This window comes from Aythya ferina, assembly GCF_964211825.1.
Source record: "Aythya ferina genome assembly, chromosome: Z".
In the NCBI taxonomy this organism is placed as follows: domain Eukaryota; kingdom Metazoa; phylum Chordata; class Aves; order Anseriformes; family Anatidae; genus Aythya; species Aythya ferina.
Window position 1 is genome coordinate 44,730,562 of NC_140299.1, and position 19,710 is coordinate 44,750,271.

The window sequence follows — 19,710 nt, forward strand, 5'->3', positions numbered from 1 at the left end:
CAAAGACAAGTGTGGCGAGATATAGTACCACCTGTATGATAATTCCCTTTGCCCTGTACTCTGCTTGTAGTGCTTTGGAGAAAGTGCATATAAAAGCCTAGAATAAAGTAAAATGAAATAACATTAGCATAGGAAACTATGTACTTTCACATACACCTGCAAATATGTTCATACAGAGTCCTTAACAAAAAATGAACAAGAATCATGCAACCAAGCACAGAGAGTGTTGAAAAACCTAGAAATTATCTTTTCAAGATGCATTTTTTGCTGTTCCACATTAGCTATAGATTAGCAAATAGATTGACTACCTGCATGAGGGAAGATGGAGTATGGCATGGGCCCAAGCCAGACATCAAACAGGTAAGTATTACTGCAGACTGGATTGAAATATTTGTCATATTTATAAAAATGCAAGAGATAAAAATATCTGAGTCCTATAATATTAGCTCTCTTGCATGTGGTTGTCATCTCTGGCTGATATCTACCCTCCTACTCCAAGGTTTACAAGGCAGTTTTTCTTGCAGTAAAAATGGGAGTGAAATACAACTCATGCCTTCAAGGTATACCTTGAAGTATAGCCTATAAATATAAATGATCATAGCCTATAAATATAAATGATCATAGCCTATAAATATAATTTGCAAAATAATATTTGAGCAGTTGTTTGTTTGTTTGTTTGTCTATTTTCAGATTCAGCCTTCAGGGTTTATCTTTCTAAATTTTTCTTCACATCACGAAGATTACACATATACTAACTTACATTGTATAAGATGACTTTCTTATATAAGGATTGATTTTAGAAATATTCTGAAACTTGACAACATTGAATCCCTCCTTTGTAATTACAAGTATAAAAGCTATATTAAGCAGAAAAACTGAGGTTGTTTCCTCAGGCTGAGGCCTTGCAATTTAAACACTAATAGCTTCATGATATTGCATGATACAACAATATGCTGACAAGTAAAATAGCTTCCTTTCAGGGCACTGACAGAATTAGTCGATTTAAAAAGTACTCAGAAATAAAGGTAGCAAATTCTCAAAAAAAAAAAAAAAAAAAAAAAAAAAGTCCAAATAGAAAAACTAATATACCATATCACTTAGAAATAATATTAACTAAACTTTTCTAAGGAACAAAAATTGACTGGCTTGAATGTAGTTCAAGTTTTGAGTAATGAGAAACTTATGTTAAAATGAGAAAGAGGAAATGGAAAACTAGAATTTCTTACCAAGAAAAACTAGTTTTTCTTACCAAGCTGAACTTCAGCTATGTTCAAGCAAATATTGTTAGAATTTGAAATAAACCTGATCTGAGTAGATCATTTTTTGGAGTTTCAGTGAAAATCAGGAACTTTTCACTTTGGTAAGGTCTGGGGTTTCAACTCAAAAATTTTATTTTAAAGTGAAATCTAGGAAGTGAGGAAACTCACCAGCCAGCTATGAGGGTTTTTATTCTTGACTCCATAAGCAAAATCTAACACTGCCATGTATCTACAGTTTCAAGCAAGCTAGCTAAGCTAGTCCAGTAAAAGTCACCAGTTCCCTCAGTTAGGACAGACTGTGAGCACTGGTATAACACAATTTAATTAACAGCAAAAATGTTCCTAAGATGAGACATACCTTCAGCTGGATTTCATTTGCATACCTACTCTTGGTTCTCAGCTAGTGCTAATTCACATCACTCCCTTATTTCAGTGGAACAATACATTTATGTCAACTGAAAACCCAGCCCTGTATTGCTGATATAAATTTTTGGGGAAACACTTGAAGAAGAGTTCTTCATAAAGCAATGTGAAAGACTTACCTTAGAAGCTGAGTACATTGTGTATAATGGACAGGGAAAAGTACCCAGACCAGAGGACAGATTTAGAATAAGACCCTTCTGTCTGAAATTGAATTTAAATAGTTACATACAGCATTAGAGTAAAAATCTGCGTAAGTGGAATTCAACATTTTCCCCCAAAAGGCAGAGTTCTCTTATAATACTGTAGACTACACTCTCAAAAGACCCTTTTTTTATTTGTTTGTTATTATTAATTTTTTTAGGTGCAATTAAGTCTAATGCAGCTAAGAATAATGGCATAAGTGAAACTTAAATGCCTAGTGCAGTCAGAACCATAGGAATGTTTTATATGCTATTGTACATCTAACAGAGCAAAATTTGCCATCAGAGGAAAGATTTTATGCTCCTAAGTAATTGGTAGGTCCCCTTTGCTCATTAGCCAGCACATTCTTTTTCCTGTTCCATGCATCTGTTGTTTTAGTTTCCCTATTCACAACTCCCTGTAAAAAATCACTAAAACCAATTTATTCCACAACAACCAGGAAAAACAAAACAAAACAAAACAATTAAACAGTGAGAGCTTATTTTGTTGCCAAAACAAAAAGCATGTACTGTCCTCTAAAATGTAGTAGTTAATGTTTTCTAGAAATTTCATTTTAAAACATTAACTTCTGGTTTAAGGATGTGTCTATAATCACATTGTGTTAAAAGGACAAAAGGGATTACAGAGCGGAATTAACCTCTCGGAGGAAATACAGGTATTTCCAGGGCTTTAAAAGTAATATTCCAAGCATGGCTACCTCTTCTGGAAAAATATGACAATATATTCAAATATAGTTGCTTGCCTAATTAGACTCATCACATGCCATTTTATTTCTGCAACATCTGCATGTTTTTGCTGCAAACAGACCAAAATTTTATATTCTCTGTCTCATTCTACAATTGACCAAAAACTTGTAGCACTTCCTGTCATTTATTTGCACAGAACTAACAGCACCAGAAGTAAATCTTACTGATTGTCATACCATAAAGTGCAGAAGTTGATAATGAAAAAGCACAACTAACACTGCATAAAGTGGAGGCAGCAACTAAAACAAATTGAAAGTTCTGAAAAAAAAATTACCTTGGTTCCATTTGCTTCAAAATTATTTGTGTCATCTGTAAGACAAGTATGTTAAGAATTATAATAAATCTCCCTCATTCCAATTACATTTTTTCATTCATCTTGTTTTATTCACAGTTTCCTATTTGCTTAAGCCTCAGACATTCAGGTACAGTTCAAATAGCTAAAATTTGGAACATTCAAAGTTTTGGACAATATTTTTGAAAAGCTAATGGACTGTCAATCAGTTGAACTGTCAAAAATTTCAAAGGTTAGTCTCTTAGGCAATGAAAACTTTATGCTTATCTAAAGTTTTTAACAGTATCTGAATTTTATAAATCTTTGGTATTGAATCATAACTGTAAGGAAAAAGTAAACTCCATACTTTTTTTTTGATTTTTTGCTTCTCTCTCTACCTGGATTAGAAATAGCAGAAAATCATGAAAATAAAATCTCTCTCCTCTCCTCTCCTCTCCTCTCCTCTCCTCTCCTCTCCTCTCCTCTCCTCTCCTCTCCTCTCCTCTCCTCTCCTCTCCTCTCCTCTCCTCTCCTCTCCTCTCCTCTCCTCTCCTCTCCTCTCCTCTCCTCTCCTCTCCTCTCCTCTCCTCTCCTCTCCTCTCCTCTCCTCTCCTCTCCTCTCCTCTCCTCTCCTCTCCTCTCCTCTCCTCTCCTCTCCTCTCCTCTCCTCTCCTCTCCTCTCCTCTCCTCTCCTCTCCTCTCCTCTCCTCTCCTCTCCTCTCCTCTCCTCTCCTCTCCTCTCCTCTCCTCTCCTCTCCTCTCCTCTCCTCTCCTCTCCTCTCCTCTCCTCTCCTCTCCTCTCCTCTCCTCTCCTCTCCTCTCCTCTCCTCTCCTCTCCTCTCCTCTCCTCTCCTCTCCTCTCCTCTCCTCTCCTCTCCTCTCCTCTCCTCTCCTCCCTCCTCCCCTCTCTCCTCCCCTCTCTCCTTTCCGGCTACCAGAAGAGCTCTAGGACCATTTTTGATTATAATTATTTAAACATGCATTTCAATTTTCACAACAAATAGAATAATTCTTTCAATTTTTGAAGTGCAATTAAGTCCATTTTTAGGTAAGAAATTACCTGCTGCCTGTTAATTTGAAGATTATTCTTGATATTAAGCCTAACTCCCTAGGGAATTCATACTCATACTATTGATTCTTTATAAACATACGTGATGTATGAATCTTCACAGGATAAGACTGTGACCTAACTTGTCAAGGGCTGTAACAAAAAGAAAATGAAATATATCATTTAGTTCAGTTCTTGAATGATGCAACTTAATTCAGTCCTTGTTGATTCACTTTTTTTTTTTTTTTTTTTTTTTTTTTCCCAGTAGTGTCCTCATGCACAACAGGACTGTAGAAGCAGGGCTGGTTTTGCAAGCTTCATTTTCAGAAAGGGTGACAGCATGGGTCACATTAAATTGAGTGAAGAAGAATTTCCAATTAAAGTGGAAAACACAGGAAAAGTTCCTGCCTTTTCTCAGTGCTGAAAATCCCACTGATATCTGTGGGATACAGGAGTATCAGGCATCCTACTGCAAGAAGAGACGAGCAGCACCCTACCAGCAGTCAAGTCAGGGATGAGGCAGTGGGTGTGAAATTAATGATGATTGGGACCAAGCCACGAGCAACAGTGGTGAGGAGCATGATTTCTTCTTTGTGTTTTGGTGGAAGGTGAATTATTGTGAAGAAATGAAAATGGAATGGTTGGAACACTAAGGGAATGGAATCACCAAGTGGTTGTAACACTAAGGTTGTAGCTGTATCACCAAGCCTTGAGGAAGTGGAAGATATCGATTTTGTGGCACCTATAAGGCTTGAAGTGGTAAGTGGAGGACACCTTGGATCCAGACTGCAAAGGTACAAAACTTTTGGCTGGGTTTGTGAGGCATATATACTCAATATTCAGATATTGCAATCTTCTTTCAACAAATAAATGGAATAAAACTTAGGAGTGGAAAGTCCACCAAACTAGTTTATAAAATAATTTGTTTAAACTGATTGATATTACATGATCTATTATCTGAAGTCATCAAGCAGCACTACAAATCTGGGAGGTAAAGTTTACTAGTCAAAGAAAGGGGAGCATCTGTTGATAATTTTCATGTCATGTTTAGAAAGATATTTGCCAAGGTTGAGATGAACTACAAAGCTCTTGTTCTGCTCTTGTTCATGTTAACATGCTGCTTGCAAACAGTAGAGCAATAGGAATTTCAAAGCATGAAATATTAACTGTTCTTGTAAGGGAAGTAGCCAACCAAAATTAACTCCAAGAGGTAACAATCCTGAATTGGGAGTCAACTCCTGAAGTTTCTCTCCTACACTGATAGAAAAATGTTTTTTGTCTGTTAAAAATGCATGTACAGTACAAAAAGTACAGTACTATAAACCTTCCTGCCTTGTAGATTTTGGTTTTGAAACAAATCTTCTCTTTACCAAAATTGTCATGTTTTTACAAAATGTTTCAGCTACATTTTAATGATGTGCATCAACCAAGAAACAGTGTTAAAACATTCCCAATCAACTGATCAAAATATTTTGTAGGCAGTAGAATCCAAAAGGGTCCTTAAAATAATGCTGACTTTACAGCCGAAAAAAAAATACCTTTCTGGATAAACTGAATGAAATTAATCAGGAAAATTAATCAGTCACTCTTCTGTGGGACTAATTTTTTTCTAATGAAATAAGTTACAGACTTGCCATGTGTGTGGCACATACCTTTGTAGCAGAAATAATGTTGCAGTTGACAAGGTTCTACAGGAAACAAGAAAACACAAAGTTCATAGATAACCCCAGAGAGTGTGTGGCTTATCTAGATAGCAAAGCTAGCAATTCCAAGTTCCTTACAAAGCAGGGTTGCCTTGGCTTTTCACTGTACCTATTATGTAAGATACTCACAGGCAGGTGAGGAGTGAATTTATTTATTTGTTTGTTTATTTTTACTAATCATGACATCCAAATCTGCCTTGCATCCCTTTGATTAAGTGCATTCTGTTTTGCCCAGACAAGCAGACAAGTCTTTGGACATGGCAAAACCTGGGATCGTGGTGTCCCAGAAGTGGCTGTACCAGCAAACCTAGCTAGATGCATACCAAAGGACACCCAAATTACAAAGATGCCAGGCTCCCATTGGCAGAAATAGCACCATTTTAACAAGCCATCTACACACCATAAGCACTGCCGTGTAGAGGTATCATCCCACAGCCAGCAGGCAAACACAAGCTGTAGCAGCAGCAGAGGTGCCATCACATCGCTGTGACACTGCGGGAAGAGCCAGCATGGGGATCTCTGGTTTGTAACAGTTGTTGACAAATTGACTGAATGGATCCTGGGGCAAGGTTTAGCAAGAAATACACTTGGAAGCTGTTTATTTCGTGGTTAATACTGTACGGGTAAACAACAATAAGGCAAAGAATCAAGTCCACAATTCTGTCAAACTGTTCTAAGTGTGTAAATTAATCCCTCCCCCCAAAGTAAACCATGTTTAAGCAAGGTTTATTTTTTTATTTTCCCACAGATCAAATCAACAGTGTCTCAAAGAAATAACTTTTTATACTAATAACAGAAATGCTCTGGCTGGCCCCCATGACATTACGTAAGAGCAGTGAGACAGAGAGGCTGCTGATCTCTGCTGTGGCCAGGCCAGCTCTTATATTGCTAGGTGTCTGCGGCAATTTAGTTAAACTATACCATTCTTTTTCTTGTGCAAGCTCTTCTGAACATTAAAAACACATCAGGAGATGCTCCATCAGGCCTAGTAGTTTTCCCACACAACTGAACACTTAAATATCCACTGATTGTAGTAGGGACAGAATCTGTCCCTTGTTAAGAAGAATTACGGTGCATAATTGTTATATTGGAAATAGAAAACCATGGAGTAATCCTACCTCGTCTACGTCTGGTGCATTAAGGAAACGGCACGGGAGAGGATTATGAAGCATTCCAACATTGTTAACTAATCAAAGGAAATATAATGATAAGAACCACATCTGGATAAAGTGCGCAGTTCAGATAGTTAAACAAATGGCTTCTCCTCAAGACTGAGTTTTTAAGCTGTACATGAACAGAAATGCTGCTTCATCAGCGTTCGTTCAGCAAGCATCAAGTTTTACTCTTAATGAAGTCATCAGTACTGGTTGGTATAGACTACAGGGAACAAAAAAACAATCTGCTGTACAGTTTAGGGGGGTTGTTTGTTTCTTCTGTTGTTGTTCTGCTTGTTTGTTTCACTACTAAAAGGATAATTTTGTTAACCAATATATATATATATATATTTCTTTTTTTCTATGTGGATCATACCAATTAGCATTAGCCACAGGTTTGTTTCAGATTGAATATGAGAATTGCACACAGCTGTAAAACAACCCACAGAGAAAATGGATTCCTTGAGGCCAAAGAGGGAAGCAGTCACTCCACAAGCTGGGTGTTGCACATGAAGTGGCAGAAAAGGTTTCACAGTAAAAGAAGCCACTATACAGAGAAATGGGAAATGCTTGGAGAATCTTAATTCACTTTTAAAACTTGTTGGAGATAATTAATGCTAAATGCGTTAGGCAGTTGTGTGCTTGGTTTCACATGTTGGCCAACAAGTTGTTATGACACACATCATTTATACAATTCTCTGCTTAATGCACTGCAGCCATAAAACACTCTTTAATTAACAGACCTTAATGACTCACCCAAAACACCAATTTCCAAGCCTTGCAGACCTTTTTCAATGTTCTCGTATACTGAATTTTTAGTGAAATCAGCTTGTATAACCTTCACCTTTTGACCTGTGGCCTGCTCTGAAATTAAGAAGAAAAAAAAAATATAACATTCCTTTGTGTTTACCCGGAGAGAGGGAGAACTGTAATTCAGTAATAAGAGCGATAATGAGATATATCATTTAATAATTCCCACTTAGATTTTTTTTCAACTTTCTGTTTTTTAAAAGAATTGCAACACAAGCAAAACACTCTCACTGGTTACTGTTGGTTTTGGGGAAATATCCTGGGAAATAGGATGAATTTATGCCCTGAAATCAATGGAAATTCCCTCACAAAATCTAAACAGCATTTAGTCCTTCAGCAAGAGGAAAAAAAAAAGGGGGGGGATGGTGGGGAGGAAATAAACAATATAGAACTTCTTCCCCTGGTTGTCATAATATTTATAAAAGAACACTGTCAGCATACATTAGACAAGTGAATGTGGGTGCCAGATCCTTGACATAAGCACAGTTTTGCAGAATTGTTTTAAAGTGTTTTCATATATGAGATGAACATTTTAACAAGCAACACTCATTTTTGTCTTGTAGGAGGAGGGGAGAAGAGGACTTGTGATGCCATATTTTCTGCATCTTTTTCTCCCAATTCCTCTCCTGTTTCTACTTTTGCACCTTTGTGGACTGAATCTTAGGATGTTGCTGGACTAAAAGACGTTTAAAGGAAGTTGGAGCTTAAATTTTGCAAGGTCAATTTACACAGAAGGGAAAGGGAAATGTGTATGATTTTTCCAGTATCATTGCTATGCAGGAGTGGAGCCCAGCTGTACATTACCATTTTTCTCAGCAGTTGATTTATTACTGTCCATATTTTCAACGAAGTTTCATGAGGAAAAGAGGTAGAGGCTCTTATTTACTCATTTTTAAAGGCAAGGTTCTCCTTCAAAGGGGCCCAGTAAGGTCTTTTCTAACTAGTTGTTCACATTGTAAATTCTTGCTACTAAACCTGCTTTCAAGTTTTATGGGCAACCTGAAATCCAGATGAAGTTTGCTGAAAAAAGTGACAAGTGAATCTTGGAAATGTCATTAGATGATCGGGTTGCAGACTCACTTCAAGCACCAGGAGGAATTCAGGTGAACATGTATGGCAGAAAATCTGCTTTGAGTCTTGCTTGGGAAACTGCCCGAATTTGCTTGGAGCTTGGTTTTGTCATATAGGCAACAGAGAGTGCTCCTTTGAATAGGAATTGCTCACCAATTTTTACTCTCAAGTCGTGCCTCACCTCTCTGTGTCCGTTCAGATTTAGGAAAAGGCCTCAGAACACCTTGGGCCAGCGAGCCTGGCAGGAAGCCCGTTTGGACTTTGAGTCCAGCAAGCCAGTTTGCAGCCACACTGGGCCTGCATTAGAGGATGGATTAAAGGGATGCCATTCCCAGGCTGATCCCTCCTTGCCCCTCAATGTACTGCAAGTCTCAAACACCTCACACTACCAAAGCAACAGAATCAGTCTGAGGAAACAGCAGATGCTCCGACTCCAGATGTGAAAAGCAGGCTGCATCTTCTGTGTGATTTTCAAGGACATCTGTCTCCATGACAGGGGCAAGGAGGACGCAATGCCCTTTCTCTTGCCTTCTTTCCAAGCTGCAGTTGTGTGCATGAAAAGGATGAAACACCCTTTGAACCTTCAACCTATAAAAGCAACTCTAGTGGCAAATGACCCCCTAGTAGACCCAAACTGGGGGAACGGTGCAGCTACAAAGAATAAGGACATTGTGAGTGTAAATGGAGTGAAGAGAAAGAACAGAGCAACAGCTGGAGCAGACACCTACGGTGACCTGATGATTGAAGAGCTCTATAAACAAAACAAGATGGTCTTCAGAAGTGTAGTGATGCTGTGGCCATCTTTCTTGCGGGCAACAAGAAGGGCAGCCAAAACTACGGCAGCATAAAAATTAGGATCAAACAAACCATTTGGCCTTTCTCTGCATCCCCTTGTCTGCACACAAATGCACTGCTGCAACCAGCACTCACAGCCAACAAACAAAGTACTCCAGATGGCTTTACTCTGTCTCACTTAAGAATAAAGCAACACATATATATATATAAAATAAATAAATAAAATAAATCTATCATGCTTATAAATGAATTATCCAGGGATAGCTCTTTAGGAAATGATAACAAGTCTATATAGGAGAAAGACAAAAAATATTTTCCAAGTATCTTCTGTATCTCCCTCTCTGTGACAAAGATTTACATTAGTCTTTGAAGACCAAAACTACTCCAACTCTTTTTCAAAGTCCTAAATGTGCCAGAAGCAAAGAACCTAGGTTTTTAAACATCAGAATAGGTTATTCCCTTAAAAAAAAAAAAAAAAAAAAAAAGAGATAGAGAAAAAAAAAAAAAAAAAAAAAAAAAACAGGAAAATTAAAAACCTGAGTTGTATTGTTTCATCTGATGTGTTACAAAATGTATCATTAAACTAACTAAACATCATCTAACTCCTTCTGACCTCAGACCACTTGGGAATCCTACTTGTCAGATAGGATAACACGCTGCCTCTTGAAATTTACTAAGAAGAGAATAAATCTGGCAGAAGCATGAAGTTGGTTAGAACATGAAGGCTGCCAGAAACTCTCCCTTTCTGTTTGGAGAGTTAGGAAGATCTTCAGGAAACCCAAGGTAGCAAAATGAATACCTGAGTTACACACAAATTGATCTGTGTAGCAATAGGAGACACTTTTGAAGTGCTATAACAAAATCTGAACATGCAATAGAAGCATTCAGGCTTCATGTTCAGCAGAAATTTGCAGAGAGAAGAGCAAAACAAGATGTTACTTAAACAACAAAAAGAAGCTAAAAAAATATGACGGGAGAAATATTAGAAGTTCTGTAAAATTATAAATTTCAAGCTCTGGCTACATTTCTGGCTACATTTTGATTGTCTTTTAAAGAAATGTATCTCCTCAGAAATATAATAAACCTCAGTTTCAAAAATAACAGGAAAACAGAGAAGAAACAAAGAGAATTAAGATAAAAATAGAACTGCAATAGATGATAGAAGATACAAGAGAACATGAACTCAGTGAGCAACAAAGAAAAAAAGCCTTGGGAATTACTATTAGTCAGTAGAGCACTCAGAAATATTGGTCAAGGCCCTGAGGTGCTCTGTTATGTAGCAGTAGTAGTGTGCATTGGGAAATCAGCCTTAAGCAGTCACGCTTTACCCCAAGTGATCAGCAAGACAAAACAGGTATGCTTAACCACCTTTAATGGAGAAGGAAGGATGTGCCAAGGGAGGTTTTTTTTTTGCTAATAAAAACCCTCAGTGATCTCAGCTTATTACCTGCTTAGCTATTGCAGCCAGCTCTGGAAGGAGAGGTGAAGGACACAGTGTAGTACTGGGGACAGCTAGACACAGCTAGCACCTTTACCAGACTTAGTGGGAGTGAGGTTTTTTTTGCTGCTTTGTTCTAAAGCAGCAGATGTGATTTCTGCAGGGAAAGTCTGATAAACTACTCACCTAATCAATAAATCCAAATTCATAACCTGTATGTTCAGCAGTCTCAGATGATGTAGCTGTACTTCCAACTGCATTCTGAGGATCAAACACTTTCTTTCTTTAAATGCAAACTTGTTTCTTCATATCTATAAATATATATATGTATATATCTACATGTATAGATAGATAGATAGATAGATAGATAGATAGATAGATAGATATCTTTTTGTGGCTAATATATTAATGTGTTACAGAGGTGTCTTTTTGTAGTTGTTGTTTGGCATGATTTAACAGCTGAACAACTACAGGCCCTGGTCTTATAAACCAATTCTAGGGTTATAACTTCTCTATCAGGATCTAGCTTTCTTTGTACAGCTTGCTTAGGAAGTGTAAGAAGACAAATAAGAAGGAGTACATCCAATAGCATTCCATCATATCTAATCTCCTGATCGATGGCTTTACAACCACAACAGTAAACATATTAAATAAGCAGTATATCTGGTGCAGTGGATATCTCCATCTGCCCTCACAAGACTTACTTTTTATCTTTTATCTCATGCTCTGGAAAAGCCATCCTGTCCATTGGGGTGGAAATCTGGCTTTTGGTTCCAGTGCAGAATGGTTTTTCTGCTTGTGGATTTCTGTCTGCTGCAAGCTTCATTTCTGAGAGCTGCTCTCAGACGTCCCTACAATCCACAGGGCTGCTTGAAAGCCAGCTAGTGAGACCTCTGGAATTACCCTTGTTAACATCCTTTCGTTTATATTATTCAGTGTCTGAATGGAATTCTACAGTACAATTACGCAAATAATGTCATCAGGTTGAGAAGGGAGTCAAGTCGTCTAGTTACTGTGTCCAACTCATCAGACAAAGATACACAGTCTCGCTGTTAAGCAAAAGGAAACGTGAGCAATGTGCACAGTCCTACGACATATTTACGTAGCGTGAGATAATTTTTGTGTCTCTATCTCTCTGTGCCTTAATCTCCTTGCATGTTAGTTCAGGGTAGAGATAACTGCTTGCAGTAAGACACTGCTTGTTTAAGATGCTTAGAAGAAAAACAAAAAAAAAAAAGCCAATGAGAGTTATAGAATTTAGAAAACAGTAAAAGCATTCTGTTAAGTTTCTGCTTCATTTTTGGTTTGCATTGTTTACTTACTTACATAAAATCACAGTAAATTTAACTCTTCTTCCTTTCCAATAACTGTTTAGTTTAATTACAGTAAAGGCTGAGTCTGCAAATTGAAATCAGAGGAGCCATTCCAAAGCTTTAACCTAAGTACACATCCAGAGCTCCCTGCTGATTTTTTATTTTTTTTTATCCATGCGTTAGATCAGATGCTCTCTGCTTGTCATCACCATATCTTCCTCTTCTTCCTTTTGTTTGTGACATCTACTAGTTGTTACGCACCCACTTCCAGCCTGACACAATAAGACATGAGTCACTCTGGGCATGAGCCAAAACCCACTGAAAACAATGGAAAGATCTCACTGAGAGCTGCCACTAATTTCAGCAAACTTTATGGAAAACAAAACTTTGTGGTGCCCACTGGCACAGGGTGGGCTGCCACACTGGTGCCTTCCAGGACAGGGCAGGTCTTTGGCTGGGTGCTGCTGCAGGGTTCAGCACTGCGCGGCCTTGCCAGGAAGGCAGACAGGGGGATAATGGACAGAAAAATTAGAAGCCCAATTAGAAATAGAAGCCAAATCAATCCCTTGCTTCAGCAGGAGGAGCTCCCGAAGCTTCCCTAGGAGATGGACTGCATGCTCGGCAGATGAGTGCCCCAAACCTGATGTGCTGCTGCAGCCAGGTGCCCCGCCTGCCTAAGGGAAGGGCTGTAAACCTCCGAGTGACACATGCTTAGCACAGGAGCCTGCAAATCAAGGAGCACGGTGGATGGAAGCCATGTATAGAAGAAGAGACTGTGGGAAAAATAACCGTGATTAACACAATCTCTAAAGTTAATGGAGGATATAAACTCACTTGACTCCTATAGAAATCCTAACTGTCAATCTTAATGTATTTAAACAAGCCATTCCCCAGGGCAAATGGTTTATCCACTTTGCAGGAAAGAAAGGGAACATTAATTCTAAAGATGAACTATTTAACTGCATTATCAAAAGCCAAATGGAACTTGTAAATCTTAAAAGGAAAAAAAAAAAGACAACAGCTACAATGATTTCATTTCTGCTCCTCCTTCGCTATATTCCAAGAACTAGTCTAAAGGCAATCTTTCCTGAGCAAAAACTGGTTCATAGATGATTCAGACAAATCTAGCACAACATCTGCCTTGCCTGTACTTATAGAATTTAAACTCAGGTGAATAAAGGTTTTAAGCCAGTACAGAACCTACAGTCATGTTTTTTTGTTTGGTTGGTTTTTTTATGTGTCTAATCCATTGCACTGTTTGAATTACAGCATGTACATTTAACGTAGTCCATGACTGGAAGGGTTCAAAAAACAAAGTGATATCAAACAAAGTATCTGTTATATTGCATCAATACTTGGGGCTCAATCTGTAGCAATACCAGGGGCCCACCCATAGTAGATGCTGTACCAGGGAAACAGACCTCCAGGTTCCTGCCAAGCCAGCCTACTAAACAGGAAAGTAAGTTTGAGATGAATGCTTACCGATTTCAGCAGCTACTCTCTGCAGTTTTTCAAGAGTTCTGCTTATCATAACCACATTTAATCCACGTTTTGCCAGCTGCAAGAGGAGAATATAAAAGTTGTCAGAAAACAATATTGACAAGATTTCTTTTAGAAGATATTTTTTCTAGTTTTACAACGAAAAAAATTACAGATTTACTTAATTGTTTTCAGTCACTTATCACCTGCCTAATGGGTAAGCAATGGATACTGAAAACAGGTCAAAAAATTAATTTGGATTCTAATAGTCTGTGATTTGGATTCTAGTAGTCTCCTGTATAATCTTGGACCATTATGAGAAAAACACACTGGACAGTAATGAAAAGTCAATACATACCAAAAAATAAACGACCCTAGCCTGTTTCAAGTGAGTGAATATTCACAGGGAATGAAGACAACATGACATTTCTCAGAAAAAACATTAGGAAACAAATATGTTGATGACACCATCTTTGATCCTCACATTTTGCTTTTAATCTTGAGGAAGTACACTGAGCACACTGAACTGAAGAATCAAGAGTTTGCAGGGATATGGACTTATTCATATGTACTTAATAGAAATAAAATCTCACACAGGACAGATGGATAACTTTTGTTTCTTTCATTAGATACAGACTTAAAAAACAAACAAACAAACAAACAAAAGTGAAAAAGTCCAGTAAGTCCACACATAAAAATTGAAAATACAGTCACACAAAGGTACATCCACAAAGATATTGGCAAGAGTTGAAGTTTACAGCTGTGAACAACACATAACACAGTAGTCCATAGTCAGTTTGGTCTTACCATGTGCAGAACAAATAGGGAAGGGTATTCTCCCATTTTCCCTAGGCCTCCCATTCCCATCAGCTAAAGAGTTTTAGGCAGAACCTGAGAGAAAAATATGCCCTCAGCTTGTGAAACTAAGGTATTAACAAGCAGCAGTTGAAGAGAGTTGTGTGCACAAAGAAACGAAAGATAGAGCTGAAACCAGAAAAAAAAAATAGCCATGGGAGCAAGGAGAAAGAGAGTTAAATCAGTCAGCACAAAAGATAAAGCCAACTTCATCTGAAAGTACCATGTTTGCTTAGACCAAGAAACTAACTGGCAAAGCCCACACACTGAAGACCCATTCATTTCTGTCGCTGACTCCCTGCAACGCACTCTCCTTAAACCTATTTGAGGGAAGCAGATTGTCCTACTGAGCTCTTCTGAAACAATGAAAAGAATGTTAAGGAATAAGGACCTTTGTTTAAAAATTCACTACATTGAGAGTACGAGGGGCAGACTGTCTATTAAATGTATAAGCCACGACCATTTGCATTTTCAGCACAAAGACCACGCACAATCCTGAGCTTTCGGAGACCCTCTCACATAATTGTCCTGTGCTCCAAGGAGACATGCAGAGGCTCAGACGCTCTGGAGTTTCGAAAGCTTATTTTAAGGGCTCTATTTGAGGTACTCAGGAAGAGAACGTTAATTGTCTTCACACTGGTGAATTTCCCTTTGTCCACATGAGCTTTGCTCAAGCTGTTTCCTATCCACTTGAAAGCAACGGAGACATGGTCCCTGCTTTTGTGGTCACTTATTCCTACCTGTCACTTGGGGGTGCTTGGATGGGGATTGTTTTGATTTTTTTGAGCATTTAGACTCCAGACCAAATATCAGATGTGTCATACACAAAATAAAATTAAAGCTCTGTCTCACTGGGCTTCTCAACATCATCTCAGCTATATCTCTCTGTGCTTTGTTTGGAGGAAAAATCCCTCCTAATAAATAAATAAATAATGATACCCACTGCTAAGACTGTGTTGTATTTTAGCCAAAAGCATATATACTTGTGGCAAACAAAATCACAAACTGGCAGGTGAGAGGACTCACCTCTGCTTTTTGTATACCAGACTAACCAGAAGCAAAAGGTTGTGGCAACCATTTCTCAAGGCAAAAATGGTTGCACACCTGCCTTGCCTAGTCTTTTATTTTTGCCCCCTGACCCACATAGAAAGCGCACATTCTCTTCAGAAATCAGTTTCATGGGACATTTTAATGACCATACGTGATTCAAAAACACCCCCGAGGCAAACAAAATGAATTGTATTTAGGAAAAAAAAAAAAAAAAGTGGAATTTCTTGGCCATCCACGGCAGTTTTAACACAGCCACATTGCAAACGAAAGTAACGTCTAGCGCAGACTTCCTTAGCGCGAAGCATCTTCCCGGCGCCGCACCACGCAGACCTGCTGGGTGAGGAAACCCTGACTCCCAGTGGCAAAGGGACGAAATGCTCCCGGCCCTCTGAGGCTGCCGATATGCGGGAGCAGTATTGCAGCCTGCAGCCACAGACATTTATGGTATCTCAGCCTTTGGAAGTGGGATTAATGTTAAAGGGAGATCTGATGGGATCTGCGTTCTGGTATCGCACAAAAACACTGTTAAAAAGCTTAAGCCCATACTAATTCATGTGAAGTCACTCTGTATTTTCCAGCACGCTTTTGCAGCTACAGTCTGAAGTAAATCTTCCAGCAAATGAAATTTTCAGACAATAAAGCTTCACACGAGGCACGACAGTGTTTTAGATTCAAACTGTATCTGCAGCTATACTGACAGATTGGTTATAGTCTACACGGATCATTAGACATAATAATTTAAAATCCTTGATAATAATTCTGTGCACACCTACCATAACTTTCTACTAATCTTAAAAGATTTTCTTTCTTCCCCAGGACCACACTGATATGGCCTCAGTGTTTCACCTATTTTCTTCCCTTGCTTGGGAATCAGGCCTGAAGGATCCCTATGATTCAAATCCTTCAACCCATTTTGGTCCAGCAGGCCAAGACAGGGCAGATGATTCTGCAAGCTTTCTGCTAGTTCTGCACCTACACAACACAACTGGATCAGCAGTATTTCAAGGAATAAATCCAGGATCGACTTGAGAAATTAGACTGCATATTCAGCTGGAACAGAAAAACTCAGATCTTATTTAGCTTTTATTATACTGTTGGTAATATTGCATAGGATTTCAGGAAATAGGACAAAGGTTTGAGATTTCAAAAAAGGCTGCATTAATAAATGAATGCAAGGCCTTTCTCAAAATCATAGAACCATAGAATGGCCTGGGTTGAAATGGTGTGCTAAAACATTGATTTAGATACCTTTAGATTTATAAGCATGTTATTAAATATTAATAATTACAAAAAAAAAAAAAAAAAAAAAAAAAAAAAAAAGTAAAAGGTGACCACATCAGTTCCCAAAATCCTTCTTGTGTCCTGCCATAAGATAAGTGTGCAGAGGTGAAACTGTAAATGTCAGAATATGGAATGGCCTTGGCTATACAAACAGGATATTTGAGGTGCTAAGCCAGGAGGAGATCCTAAAGCACTTCTGTTGCTGTTACATCAGGAAAACAGAGCTAACAAGCCTGTACCAGTACCTGAAGTGCTAACAAATGAGTGGAGATGTCAAGGATCTCTCAGACATGACAGCCTGAGACAGAAACCCGGCTTTTGGAAAAATTATAGCAAACTAGATCCAAAAGCCAGCTCTTTGACATCACAGCAGTCAGTTTAAGGGATGGGGTCTGTATGTTCACAAAGGCCAGTCCTTCAAAATCACCCTGACATGTCAGAAGTACAGTCAGAGCCTTCTCAGAAGCCTGGAATTTCATGCAGGAGAGGATAAGCTCAAGGTGTGCCTGCCTGCCAACACAAGCTTAGAAACCTAAAGGGACAATAATTTGCTCTGAAAAATCTGTGTCCTGGCATTAACAAAGCAGTATTCTGAGACCTCACAGCTGCCTGGCTGCTCACACAGACCCAGACAGCTCTTGAGCTTAATGGATTTCGCAGAGGCCTGTATCTGTCTATAAACCTCGGAAACAAGGGTTCTGACCCAGTAAATACTGTAACCATTGCCTGAACTTCTATCTCCTGGGCTGTACTCACGAGCACCAACTCGAGTTTCCACCGGAAACACTGAGCAGAGAAAGCCACATCACACTAGTCTTCCAAAACGTGAAGACTGCTCTCCTCAGCCACCTGTACCACAGGAGCCTGAGCCCCTATGTTAGTTTGTAACTTGTTATCAGCCCACGTCTCAAGGAAATTCATCACTTGTTGCTGCAGCACAAACTCAGAGGAAGAGACGCTGTGGCCCCGCGGCCCACAGACAAGATGTGTGTTGCCTCTCCATCGGCCCACAATACCAACGGGACCTGTTCCAGCAGAACATCAGAGAACTTTGTACTCCGACGTCAGATCAGCAGACAGCAGCACTGAGCCAGGAACTCCAAAGGCACACAGACACTAAAACAGCAGGTTTGGGTTTATTTATCCACAAGCCACACACAAGCGTGTGCTTTGACCTCAGCCAGCGAGATGATGTGCCAAACTATGAGCTCATGTGGTGTGGGCTTGGGATCTGCCCCACAGCGCAGTAGCTGACCACAGCTTCAATCAAAGAGACCACCTGGGGAGGAAGGTACGTCTCAGCAAGGATCAAGATGGCTCTCAGTCATCACACAAAAGCCAAAAATAATGAACAAATGTTCCACAGAATCTTGCCAGTTCCAGCCAAGAACTGTTTTTTTCAAGAAAAGACAGTAGTTATTTTATACTTTCTCATGATTCGCATGCCATGAATGGCCTTTTAAATGGGATTTACTGTTGTATAACCCATATGACACAAAGAAGGCAGAACAAAAACAGAGAATCCGATCTAGACACTCTCAGGTGCCTGCAAACTTCACATGGTTGAAATATCACCAGGTGCTCCCATATGGGGTTAGTTCAGTAAGCTGCATCTGCAGACCCTTGCCATTTGCTCAGCATTACGGCAGCTCAGTCAATAGACAGAAGGTAGCATTTTCCCTTCGCTTCCACAGGAGAGCATGTGATCTTTATCACAACTATGACAGATATTAAACTACAAATATTAAACTATACATAGATATATACACAACACCTGGTATCTTTGTGCTTCCTACATTCAACACCCTTTCAAAAGTACTTATTGTATTGCCACCCCCAGTAATCAAAATCAGGTGATTAAAGTAAATAATGCATAAGCTGGCTTTAAAAAATCCAACCTACTAAATCAAAGGCAAATGTGTTTTCCCATTAAAGATTTTTTTTTTATATAATGTATCACATCAGAAGGCATCACATCTGATCTAAGCTCTCACATATTAAAGGCTACTAATTTTCATCCTGTTGTCTCAGCTCTGAAGACAGTAACTTCTGGATGTTTCAACTTCAAGGTTGCCTTGTCACCAGTTATGTGTGATATCAGTGAAGTGAAATGTAGTGGCTGCACAACAGCACAGAGCTGTTTGTGGCTCTCTCCTTCCTCCTCCTACAGACTCATGAAGCTACCAATGCTTAATCAAATCATATATATTTCATTATAGTTTCCATAATTTGTAGTTCATTTTCATTTGCATAGAGTTATCCTTTATTATTTCAGATATGACTCTCAGACTTTTCTTTGCAACTGTGAAGGCTAACAAAATACATTTTTTATTTTTAATGCTGGACAACCTCAGTGAAAGACAAAAAGCACATTAGCTGTGAAACTGGGATTAAAAAGGGATAACCTAGGAGACTTCCCACTCTGGATAGACTACACAAAATCTTTTGGATTATTCAGTGTTTCCATTTTATTTCTTTGGACTGATGAGACCAGTAAGGCATGAATGACTTTCCTCTGAAATGCAACACCAGTTTCCTTGCAGAACTTGATTAATGTTATTCTGCACATACAGAGGGGAAGGATTAGTACTGGGTTTGTCACACTGGCTTTGAATCCTAGAATTTTGTTAGTAACTTGTGGAGACTGGTACAGGGTAGCAATTGCCATTTTGTTAAAATAAAAATTAAGTGTATGTAATCTATCTTACCTCAAATGAATACGCTTTTCCAAGCCCATCTCCTGCTCCTGTGACCACTGGAGGAAGTAAAAAGAAGAGGGATTATGTTTGTTGCTCTACTGTAGGTTGTTCTTT

The 19,710-nt window shown here is 38.9% G+C and overlaps 1 protein-coding gene across 3 annotated transcripts in view; it reads right to left on the reverse strand.

Annotated features, from left to right (window-relative positions):
* Positions 1-19,710, reverse strand: part of HSD17B3 (hydroxysteroid 17-beta dehydrogenase 3) — a 28,086-nt gene that overhangs the window by 1,395 nt on the left and 6,981 nt on the right. For all 3 annotated transcript variants that reach the window (XM_084503156.1, XM_084503157.1, XM_084503158.1), the window contains exons 3-10: positions 19,606-19,652; positions 13,715-13,790; positions 7,562-7,669; positions 6,770-6,837; positions 5,601-5,636; positions 2,904-2,938; positions 1,802-1,883; positions 32-97 (exon numbers count right to left, since the gene is read on the reverse strand). In XM_084503156.1, the coding sequence (XP_084359282.1) occupies positions 32-97; positions 1,802-1,883; positions 2,904-2,938; positions 5,601-5,636; positions 6,770-6,837; positions 7,562-7,669; positions 13,715-13,790; positions 19,606-19,652 (518 nt within the window). The remainder of the gene's footprint in view (positions 1-31; positions 98-1,801; positions 1,884-2,903; positions 2,939-5,600; positions 5,637-6,769; positions 6,838-7,561; positions 7,670-13,714; positions 13,791-19,605; positions 19,653-19,710) is intronic.